Here is a 13,014-nt window from a genome sequence, read left to right as displayed (position 1 = left end):
GGCTGATAAAACGTCATTAACAAAAATAACTAGGGAATCACCCAAATGCAAGAATGATTCTGCATTCATTACTGTAAGTGGCGATTGACAATGAATGATAATAATGTATAATGAACTGACGGTAACTAACATTGCACTGTTGACGCTCGCACAGCCTCTCGAGGAGAAATCGAAACATATGTGCACCGCTCACACAGAGAAACTCAGTTAACACACTGCCGTAAAAATTTAGAAATGTGGAGTTTATTTATATTTATAACATGATACAGTTGCAATGTCACATTACCAAGAGTGCTGTTTTCCTGAATAACATCACGACTAAAAAGGACACTGATTTCAAATGACAGCTCCATAAACAATTATTAACATTACGTCACTTACATTTTGATGCAATATTGAGTGTTTTTGTTCTATTTCAGCAGCGAAAATAGTTCCAAACAAAGATCACAGCAGAACGAGTGTCACAACAACAACGTGTTGTCGACTCAATGACTCACTCATTAAGACGGTCACCTGCTGCCACCTACTGGTGGTTTAGTTTCATCTTTCCAACATTTCTTATTTGTATATTCAAAAAATATTTAAAACAATCTCAAAACATTATTTAATGCAGTTGTAATTTTTCAATGTAAATTATTTCATTTGACTGGTAACAGCCAGTGTCGTCTTCTAATTTAATTTATTGATCCAGTTTAAGAATATAAAAGGAAATCTGAATCATAGCCTATATTTAATAAGATTAGGGGAAAATGCCCTTTTTAAAAGGTAAAAATATCACAAATATGCATATGTCAAAGCTGATTGAACACTGGTGAGAATATTGCTTCAGAATAAATTTTATTTACAACACACAATTTTTTATTTATTTTTTCCGGACAAGCACATTTTTTACTCGGACAAGTAGATGACAGATTTACTTGTCCGAAGGACAAGCATGTGAACATGCTTAATGTCGAGCCCTGCCTTTAAGCTACTTAAAGGGGTGGTAAACCACGATTTCACTATTCTAACTTTAGCTAACGTGTAATGTTGCTGCTTGAGCATAAACAACATCTGCAAAGTTACAACGTTCAAAGTTTAAAGCAAAGGGAGATATTTGCTTTTAAAGAAATCAGTTTCTAAGAACTACAGCAAACGGCCAGTAGGCGACTACACATTCCTCCAGGGTTGGTGACATCAACAGGCTCAATATTTACATAAACCCCTCTTCCGAGAATATTAAATAAGGGGGGGTGAGGCCATTTTGTATCGCGGCGCTGTTGTGGTATAGTAGGCTGGAGTGTTGTTGCCGCGATGCCGAGGAAACGCTGTTATTTTCATCCGGATTGCAGGTCTGGGGTACTTGCTCTGTTCAGCCTTCCTTGGGACGGGGGTGCGTTGCAGAGCGTTTAACATAAAACATGTTATATGCACGTGTGTTTGAGTCAGCGGGGAATCAGGCGCGCGCAGGGCTCCCTGCAGCACATCTAACAGAGGAAAACATCCACCGTCTTCGCGATTTCAAAGCCAGATTTGCACAACGTCAGCTGCGTGAAAAAAACACTGCCGGTGCGTGGATGCACGACGCGCGCGCTGCACATTTCACGGAGGACAACACAAACTTCCACAAACTTCGCGAGTTCAATACAGGATATGCACAACGGCTTGTCCTGAAAGCTGGATTTACAAACAGAAGCTGTTCACGGGCCACAACCTGTAAGTCTGATTTATTTTTCATCGATGTGTTTTCCTGTAATAGGTTGTAGCAAGGAAGTAAACAGATGACAACGCTGTTCTGCAAACCAGTCTGTTAAATGCTCATTCATACTTAACGTTATCCGACGAACACCTAACGTTACAAGCACTAACGTTAAAATCTCAACAGCGAACCTGACATTAGTGTAAATGATTCTTTGATTAGAGCTTTTATGTATTGTTTATCTACAGGCATGCTAAACATGGTTCTGTGTGTGATTTGGCTAACTTACTAGTTAAAGCCAGTGCTTAGTGTTTGTTTTGGGTTAGTTCTTGCGACAGATATTTGGCTATAATCGTTCTAAAAATACAAAAGTTAAAGTGCCATTCAGTAGCGATCATTATAGATCCGCAGTCTTTACTCTTGAGGACTGAACAGGTTCTGCTCGATCATCTTCACTCAAATGTTCTGGGTCTGATTCGGGCTCAGATTGGTATGGTTTTATTGACGCCGTTGTTTCTAACACTGACCAAAGCACAGCCTCCGGTAAGGGACGTGACGTTTCCGACATACGTGCACTAGGCGTTTAGCGAATCACAACACACTGGGCCAGCTAACCAATCTGAGCCCATCGCGTATTTTTGAGGGACTGGCTTCATACAACCCGGAAAGCATCAGACCGTTTTACAAGGAGGGACAGAGCAGTGTAGAATAAAGGTCAAATATATGAAAAATAAGGCAATTTTTTTTTAAACGAAGCATGAACACATGTTACAGTGCACCCCACAAACACAGTCAAGCCTTCAAAAGAATGTGTTTTACCACCCCTTTAAAAGGTTTCAAAACAGCACCGCCATGTGGTCCATACTTATAATGAAAAGGCCTCTTGAGGCTATATCTCTGCAATGACATATTGACACTATATTGACACCCTGCTTTGATATTGACACCAATCTTTGCATGTGTCATTGTAACTGTGCCACCTATTGGTTGAAAGTGATAAATCATTAAATCATTATTATTGACTGTATTTATCATTTTACAGCTATTTTGCCTAAAATCACCTTAATAGGTCTTTAATTGCTCATTGCTGCAGTTGATCTGACATTGCCAGCCATTTTGGCATGTCTTGTCTTCTTCTTTGCGCTTGGCCCCGATAATGGCTGCTTGCAGCTATATTTGCAATTGTGTTTGCTGAATTACTTATGCAACCTTTTGGGGTGACAACATCGACATGCTCTTGACAGGTTTAATGAGATTTATCCACATACATTTAAAGTTTTTGAGGTTAACATACCTTGTACCAATTGCGATCATGCTCTGTTGAGTGACTGTAATATTGTAACACTTTAGGGATGGTACTCTCATTGATACCCTGAAGGCTGAGCTGCCACTCCCCCAGCTTCAGAAAACACCTGCACAGAGGACAAACCCATAAGAAAAATGTGGAAAATGTCCTGTGTATTTCCAGTTAACACTATACAAATAATCTCGCCTAACATTTACATTTAATCATTTAGCAGATGCTTTTATCCAAAGCGACTTACAAATGAGGAGAGCAATAGAAGCAATCAGACAAACAAGGGGGAACAGCGTGCAAGTGCTGTAACAAGTCTCAGTTAGTCTAGCGGAGTACAAATACATTTTTTTACATAACATAACATAACATAAACAAAAAGAAAAACTAATAGAATAGTTAAGTGCCAGTCTTAATTGGTCAGGTGCTGCTGGAAAATCTCTGTCTCTTTAGATGTTTTTTGAAAATAGCTACAAACTTGGCTGCTCGAATTGAGATAGGCAGGTCATTCCACCAGGTGGGACCGGTCCAGGAAAAGGTCCATGAGAGTGATTTTGTGCCTCTTTGTGGTGGCACTACGAGGCGTTGTTCACTTGCAGAATGCAAGCTTCTGGAGGGTGCGTAAGTCTGAACAAGCGAGTTTAGGTATACTGGTGCAGAGCTTGTGGTTTGTAGGCAAGCACCAGTGCCTTGAAATTGATGCGAGTGGCTATTGGCAGCCAGTGCAAACTGATGAAGAGAGGCGTGACATGCACTTTCTTCGGCTCGTTGAAGACCACCCTCACCGCTGCATTCTGGATCAGTTGCAAGGGTTTGATACTGCATGCCGGAAGGCCCGCTAGAAGAGCATTACAGTAGTCCAGTCTGGAGAGAACAAGAGCTTGGACCAGGAGTTGTATGGCCTGCTCTGATAGGAAGGGTCTAATATTTCTAAGGTTGTATAACTTAAATCTGCAGGACCAGGCTGTTGCAGTAATGTGGTCAGTGAAGATTAACTGATCATCAATCACAACTCTGAGGTTCCCGAGGTTCCCTGGTAGCCTAAACTACCAAGAAAGTAGGGAAAGTATCCCACTAAAAGCTTCATTCATACATTAGGTGTTATTATGTGGTAAGGTGCCTGATCTGGCAATGCTTTCAAAGGACGGAATTTGGCTGAGTAGGAAAGGAGCCCAGACTGCCAGGAAACTTCCTCAGAGTTTAAAGCTCATCAACTGTTGTTAAAACAATTTATTTATAACATAATTTGTTCTGGCCTGAGTTGACTACTTGCACTGTGTGCTTTAAGATGTACTTCTGAGGTAAAATAAAGCGACTCACTCATTACCAGTTTGTTTATGTTGTGTATGTGTTGCAGTCACCAAGTTAAACACCAATTCAAATAATACATTTAAAATATATAAAAAATATGGACCTTTCCAGAGACTGTAGTAGTTGTTTTCAGAACATCTTCAGAAATCAATGGAAGAATACATTTTTAAAGTGATAATTCAGCACAAAAGCAGCGGATCAGTGAAGTGACATGTGGCCAAGTACGGTGACCCAATTCATGCTCTGCATTTAACCCATCCAAGTGCACACATACAGAGCAGTGGGCAGCCATATTGCAGAGGCAGGGAGCAGTTGGGGGTTCGGTGCCTTACTTAAGGTTCCTTACCTCAGTCGTGGTATTGAGGGTGGAAGAGAGGACTGGTTATTCACTCCCCCCACCGACAATTCCTGCCGGACCTGAGACTCGAACCCGCAACCTTCCGGTTACAAGTCCGACTCTCTAACCATTAGGCCACGACTGCCCCCAGTGGGATAACTGCATTAACCCACTGGGATCGACTGTATTTTACTGGCAAATGTTCAGTCTCTGGACAATAAACTCTGCGAGCTGAGAGCGCGGATCTCTTTCCAACGAGACACGAGGGACTGCTGCATTATCTGCCTTACAGAAACTTGGATGTCCGCTGAGATTCCAGACTCAGCCATCGAAACCACGGGGTTCTCCGTGCATCGGATGGACAGAGAAAAAGATCTCTCCGGGAAAAGCAAAGGCGGGGGTGTGTGTTTTATGATCAACCGATCCTGGTGTGATCAGAGGAACGTACATTCTATCAAGTCTTTCTGCTCTCCTGATCTGGAATTTCTCATGGTTCTGTGCCGACCATTCTGGCTACCGAGGGAATTCACCGCGGTCATCATCACAGCGGTGTATATTCCCCCACAAGCCGACACAGACCGGGCACTAAAGGAACTGTATAGGTCAGTGAGTGAGCAGGAAACCGCGCATCCTGAGGCTGCGTTTATTGTGACCGGGGACTTTAACAAAGCCAACTTCAAGCGCATCGCACCCAAATACCACCAACATGTTAGCATCAACACGCGAGGGAACCGTGTTTTAGACCACTGCTACTCCCCCTTCAAGGAGGGTTACAAGTCCCTCCCTCGCCCACCATTCGGCAAATCAGATCACGCGTCCATTCTACTTTTGCCCGCTTACAGGCAGAGACTGAAACAGGAAGCACCCGCCCTCAGAACCATCCAGTGCTGGTCGGACCAATCGGACTCTATGCTACAGGACTGTTTTGATCACGCGGACTGGGAGATGTTCCGGTCGGCCTCTGATGACGACATCGAGGTCTACGCTGATAGCGTAACGTGTTTCATCAGGAAGTGCGTAGATGACGTTGTTCCGACCAAAACAATTCGGCTGTACCCAAACCAGAAGCCGTGGATAAATGGGGATGTTCGCGCGGCACTCAATGCGCAGTCCCTCACCTTTAACTCCGGTAATGCGGAGGAGCACAAACAAGCAAGTTATGCCCTCCGGAAAACAATCAAAGCAGCAAAACGCCAGTACAGGGACAAGATTGAAGGACAGTTCAACACCACCGACTCCAGAAGCATGTGGAGGGGAATTAACATCATCACAGACTATAAAGGGAACTCAAACTCCACCGTGAACACCGCTGCCTCTCTCCCGGACGAGCTCAACACCTTTTATGCTCGCTTTGAGGGAACTAACACCGCCCTCGCGGAGAGAGAGCTCGCGGCTGAAGATACAGAGGTTAGTTCACTCTCCGTATCTGAAGCGGATGTAACCCGATCCTTCCGGCGGGTGAACGTCCGTAAAGCTGCGGGTCCAGACGGGATTCCCGGCCGCGTCATCAGAGCGTGCGCGCGCCAACTGGCTGGAGTTTTCACGGACATTTTTAACCTGTCCCTCTCCCTGTCTGTGGTCCCCACATGCTTCAAAACGTCCACCATTGTTCCTGTACCTAAGCAGTCAAAAACACTCTGCTTAAACGACTGGCGTCCTGTTGCTCTGACCCCCATCATCAGCAAATGCTTTGAGAGACTAGTCAGAGACCACATCTGCTCTGTTCTCCCCCCCTCATTGGACCCACTGCAGTTTGCATACCGCACAAACCGCTCCACTGATGATGCCATTTCATCAACAATTCACACTGCTCTCTCCCACCTGGAAAAGAGGAACACATATGTGAGAATGCTGTTTGTAGACTACAGCTCAGCATTCAACACCATTGTGCCCTCCATACTTGACATTAAACTCCGGGCTCTCGGCTTAAACAGCTCTTTATGCAGCTGGATCCTGGACTTCCTGTCAAACAGACGCCAGGTGGTCAGAATGGGCAGTAACATCTCCTCACCACTGACTCTCAACACTGGAGCCCCTCAGGGCTGTGTTCTCAGCCCACTCCTGTACTCCCTGTACACACATGACTGTGTGGCAACCCACAGCTCCAACACCATCATCAAGTTTGCTGACGATACGACGGTGGTAGGTCTCATCACTGACAATGATGAAACGGCCTACAGAGAGGAGGTGCACACTCTGACACGGTGGTGTCAGGAGCACAACCTCTCCCTCAACGTCAGCAAGACCAAGGAGCTGGTGGTCGACTTCAGGAGGAATGAGAGAGAACACCGCCCCATCACCATCGATGGAGCACCGGTGGAGAGAGTCAGCAGCTTCAAGTTCCTTGGTGTCCACATCACAGAGGAACTCTCATGGTCCGTCCACTCCGAGGCCGTTGTGAAGAAGGCTCATCAGCGCCTTTTCTTCCTGCGACGGCTGAGGAGGTTTGGAATGAGCCGCCACATCCTCACACGGTTCTACAGCAGCACCATAGAGAGCCTGCTGACTGGCTGCATCACCACCTGGTACGGCAACAGTACCGCCCGCAGCCGAAAAGCCCTGCAAAGGGTAGTGCGCACGGCCAGCTGCATCATCGGAGGTGAGCTTCCCTCCCTCCAGGACATTTACGCCAGGCGATGTGTGAAGAGAGCTCAGAGGATCATCAGAGACTCTAGCCACCCGAGCCATGGGCTGCTCTCACTGCTGCCATCAGGCAGACGGTACCGCAGCATCAGAACACGCACCAGCCGACTCCAGAACAGCTTCTTCCCACAAGCAATTAGACTCCTGAACTCTTGATCCATCAGGATCATAACACACACTGGACAGAATATCACTCAGCACAACCCACTGTAGATACACACACATTATATACACATTTATTATAATTTATTATTTATCATTTATCATATAGCACCTATTGTACATTGGATCTCTACTGTGAATAATAATGGATACTGTACATTGTATATTATTATTATTATAGCTTAATGTATACTGTTTAATGTATGTTTAGTGTATATTGTTTAAAGTATATGTATATTGTAAGTATGTGTATATTGGTTAAAGCTGTGAGAACTACACTCACATTGTGTAAATTATTTATTGTAGTGTTTACTGTGCTGTGAGTAATTGTGGGCGCATCAGATGTGTAATCTGATGCTGCTTTAAATGTTGTACATGTCATGACTGCTATGTTGCTCGGAACTGCACCAAGAATTTCACCTGCTGTTGCACTTGTGTACATGGCTGTGTGACAATAAAGTGATTTGATTTGATTTGATTTGATTTGATTTGATTGCTGGACTTTTCCCTCATAACAGCAGAGACAACTTAAAATACTCCGTCATTTTTGTCAAATGAGTAATACATCATTTGAAACGGTAAAGGGTCTACTTTTGTTTGTGTACACTCACAATAAGGACAAAACTTTGTGTTTTTGTGAAATAAAGAAAAAAAACAGGGCTTCTGCCGTCTCAGTCTCTGTGAGCTTCTTTCTGAAACGCGTTTCAAAAATAAACCGAAACTCAGTGAATACATCCCACACACATGAGAGATATGTCTTTAGAAAACTGAAGTGTCAAATAAAGTAATTCATATCGATATTTTCCCCCCAAAAATGAAAATTATCCCATAATTTACTTGACCTCAAGCCATTATAGGTGTATATGACTTTTTTCTTTAAGCCAAACACAGTCGGAATTATATTACAATATCTTTGATCTTCCCAGCTTTGTAATGGCATTGAATAGTGCCCAACGACCATACACACGTACATGAGAGAGTTACATGGTTTTCGTGAGAGGCGTCTATTGTCACCTCGTGAACATGTATATGGTTGTTGCCAGAAGCCGGTGATTATAGTTTATAAAGTTAAGCATGGATATTTTTCTTAAAAAAACCCATCGGTTCGCTACAGAAGACATTTATTAACCCACTGTAGTTGTATGGATTACTTTTAGCTGTATGGATTCATTTTATTTATTAGCGACCTAGAAGATGGATAAACTTTTTCACAAATTACAGCCAGTCATCAAATTATTAGGGTAACTGTTCGTTCATACACACACAAACAAAATGCCATTTTAGAGTTAATGCTTTAGTTTTTTCTGTTCATGATTTTTCCTGAAAATCATTAGGCACAAACCCTGCCACCCAGCAGGTTTCCTTGGTCAACTCAATCATGCAGTCATTTGTCAAGAAAAGGTCATACTTTATGGATTCAGTTCAGAACAATTTATAATTTTTTGTATTGATCTGATTGAGACAATGTAACGGATTCCACTGGAGGCAAGTTGTAGATGAACCCAAGTGCAGTTTTATTTAAATAAGGTGATGTAAACAGAATCCAACGATGACTTGGCCTGAACTTAGCATGACTTGACTAAAACAGACTTGAACATGAACCACAAGTAAACTTGACAAACTCACACAACAGGTTACAGGAACAATACTAGACAAAGACGCATGGCAAACATAAGGGCTTAAATACACTGAGACTGATGACTAACAAGGAACACCTGAAAACAATCAGGACAATGAACCAATGACAACAAGACACAAGACACTAGGCAAGCACATGACATGATCACATGAGGGCACATTGGAATCACATGACAAACCAGGAAACATGACATTGAACATGAATAAGAACATGAAACAAAACCAAAACACTAGACATTACAGACAAACAGCAATGCTATCTATCAGGACGGGCTAACAACACTTCAGGTTAGGATTAGGGGTTAGTGTTTGTTTGCATAGGCAATCAGCAATGTGATTGACATGACCAATTAAATCGTTAGAATAAGGTGTGAGGCAGGGTTTGCCCTTGGAATTTTGTTGTAATGCAAATCACAAGATTAAGATTAATATGGGCCAATAAAGATCAATGGCCGATTAACTGGAGGACACCTAATTTGTTACATGTATAACAGTAGCAGTGAACTTTTCAAAGGACAATGTTATTACCAGATGCAGGTTAACCCCTACAGATTTCCACAGTTTAGAGGCCCTTTAGAAGTTGACATGCTCTGACATTTGCGCTTTTTTCAGTTGCTTATAAACATATTAATGGCAAAATTGTGAATGCATTAAACTGTATTCAGCACAAACTGAGCTACCATAATATGTGAGCTACATGTATGTATTTACTTTTATTTCTGAGAGAATAACGTTTATGCGTAGTTTCTGAAAAAACAAAACATCTTAGACACTGAAATAAGGCTACAACACACAATAGATATGTGTCCACAAGACTTTTGACAAATGGGTGCTGTTGCCTAGAGTTTTTGCTTCAAACTGATGTGAGAATCATTGTGCCTACTCATTCACAAAAAAAACAATAAATTGATTAAAATTTTGTAAGACACCTTTTCTTTACAAAGCCCATATGCGAAGAGGCGTAAACAATCATGAATAATGCTGTGAATCACCTCTGAGAGAACAAAAGAACCGCATAATGAGCAGCCTAATTAATGAGCCTTTGAGTCAGGTATGTGACAGAGAGGAAACTCTTTAAAATTTTTACAAAAGAAATATATATTTTTGTAGTTTATTTAGAATATTAAGTGAGAGCCAAAGGCAATGTGACAACAGAGAGCAACAAACAAAGATAATTTTAATTATCTTACATTATCAAAAGATTTTATATTACTATTTTTAATGATTTTGAAAGAAGTCTCATGCTAAAAAAAAAACCAAGTAATATTGTGACATTGAACACAATTCAGTATTCAGTAAATACAAATAACTGAATAATTGGTAATGATGAATGTTATAAGTAAAATATTTGGGGTTTAAAACAACATAATGCAATGCAATTATAATTTCAAAGAGTATAGTGTGAATTCAGGTTGATTGGGACCCTTTTTCCCATTATTTTCAATGGAAAACATGTTCTGAATAATTTGATTTTGTAAACTATCAGATACACACAATACTCCAAAATATCATGTCTGTGAGGCAAGTAGCCTATAGACTGTTTCGGTTCATTTATGAGACGCACCCCAGTTCACCTGCAATGAATGATTGCGCCGGGCCCTTATGTAGGCTATGTAGGATTATAGGCTATTGTCTGCTATATCTGCTTCTTATTTATTAAATCCAAATAACAAAATACATTTTAATGGCTACAACAAGTATTGTAAACAAAACATTTGACTGGTACTGTTTTTATAGCATCTGAGCAGAAATTTGCGACCAAAAGCTTTATTGATTTGACACTAGGCTATTTAACAGTAAACACTTCCTAATCTGTCCAAAACGGGCCAAAGAAATCTTGTCTAAACAGTCTTCTGTCTATGACATTTTATGTTGCAGCAGGATTCACATTAAAAATATTGACAGACACTAACAGAATAAATTTACCTCACAATCCGGGGGCTGGATCCATTGCTATTTGAAATTAAACAGCTTTTCTTCTGAGGTAAATTATTCCATGATTATTCCTCACAGCGTCTCAAAACAATGTAAAGTACATGCACTAAACTTGATGTGTTTATTCGAGTTGATGTGGGCTAGGATATACAGTATTTGACTTTCAAAAGAATTCACTCTGTGGGCATGGTCGCATTAACACTTAATGAAGAGGCTGGCAAACAGATTACATAAACAGAGAATATTTGTTTTCGATTTGATTTACATGACATTTCACCGTTTCTTTAGATACATGTCTCATGTTTGTGTGACAAGTATTCACTAAGTTAAAGTTCATTTTCTGAAGATCAGAATTAACCTCATTAACAGAGGCTGCATTTCTGCATCATGTTTGTTTTCTTTATTTAGTGAGTATACACAAATAAAAGTAGAAACTTAACAGATAATGATGTATGACACTTGCCTGAATGATAAAAATCTACAGAGTTATTTGAGTCTCTTTGGCACTGATAAGAAAAAAATTGAGACGGTCACGCCAGCGTGATCATCAACCTCAGAGGGTTAAGGTTTTGTTGTGGAGTTAATGTAACTTGAGTTGTTGAACTAAAAGTAAAAAAAGAGAAAATAATGAAATGTTCTATTTTTATAGGTTATTGTGAGGATGTAGTGGCAAACGTCTACTTTTCCAATTGCTGCAAAAACACACTTCAGATTTTACAGTTTTGTCAATATTAAATTGAATACATCGTAACTAGGATGCATATAAACCACTTTTTTTCAGACCAGGTACAAGTACTTACATTTGGGTACTTGCCAATACCAAGTACCGATATGAGTACTTAATAATACCATTACAGTTATTCTAACAATGTTTTATTTTCATCAGATGTTTTTCACTTTCAGACTGTAGCTAAGTAAATATACACTTGATGCTGTTGCTGACAATTTAACATTCAACTTGGTGTTTTCCTAAACAAACATGGCACTGCTGCCCATTTCACATAAATGTAACCTGTAACACATTCAGTGGATTTCAGTACCACACAACATTAGCAGAACAACTGAAATTAAATGTTATCATATGTTAGTACAGTACTAAAGACTAAGCCTTTTTCGGAAAAGTGATCTGCATTATCAGCTATGAGCCTGTATCTGTTTTCATCTACAATGTGTGACACTGAGCTAGGGATGTGCGAGACTAGCCGACTAGTTGATTAAACGTTAGTGCTGCTGCTAGGACTTGGAACTTGGAACATACTAGTCGTTTACATTTTTTTTTTGAACATTTAATGTTTTGCTTTATATTTTTTACAAAGGCTATGTTTAAATTACTGTCGTTTTAATGTTATATCTTGAAATGTATAGCTGCAGCAGGTTTTCTCTGTTGCTCACGTGCGCAGAGGCTTCAGAGAAATCTCCACTCGGAAGATGAGCAAGGTGATGGAGGATTTTGAAAGCTTACACAAAACTTTTCCGTTTTCTTCCATGTCATGTCAAACTAGTATAACAATTAAGCTTGCTGCCTTGCTTAGGCTTGTTATACTACCGGTTATATTGCTTATGGTTCATACCGGGACAATACGGTATGAAATTTTATATCGGATAAAAGGAGAAACATTATGAAAGAAATTTACTTTGCACTTGAACAGTTGCTATATCAACACCATAAAGATTAGAAAATATGGTTAAATAATGTATAGTTGTCAGTACACGACAAGCTTTTCTTGCGGTTTTGCCGCCCGTCATGTGTGCAGATACTTTTCATACACGAGATGTGTGTTCAAACCGGGCACGCAAGTGGTTGCCGTGGTAACAAACAACAATACCTTAACGTGCTGACTTATGTGGACTAACTTTTAATTGAAAATCTGTTTATAATAGGCTATTAGGTTTGACTTATTGTTCCTGTGCTGTCCATTGACTCGAATTTGAATAAATATGTCTATAATGGCTAAAGTTGCTTCAGTGAACGCTCAAGTTTAATACAATGATCATAATGCAAGGCAAGTATGCATC

General features: G+C 40.7%; 1 protein-coding gene across 1 annotated transcript in view; it reads right to left on the bottom strand.

Moving 5' to 3' along the window:
* The window catches only part of mtor (mechanistic target of rapamycin kinase), a 479,149-nt gene that overhangs the window by 107,239 nt on the left and 358,896 nt on the right, over positions 1–13,014 (bottom strand). Inside the window, exon 38 of the mRNA XM_079827620.1 lies at positions 2,973–3,090. Coding sequence (XP_079683746.1) covers positions 2,973–3,090 — 118 coding nt within the window. The remainder of the gene's footprint in view (positions 1–2,972; positions 3,091–13,014) is intronic.

This window comes from Gobio gobio (genome assembly GCF_949357685.1).
Source record: "Gobio gobio genome assembly, chromosome: 10".
NCBI classification, from domain to species: Eukaryota; Metazoa; Chordata; class Actinopteri; order Cypriniformes; family Gobionidae; genus Gobio; species Gobio gobio.
The sequence above is the reverse complement of the archived record's forward strand: the minus strand, read 5'-3'. Positions and strand labels throughout refer to the sequence as shown.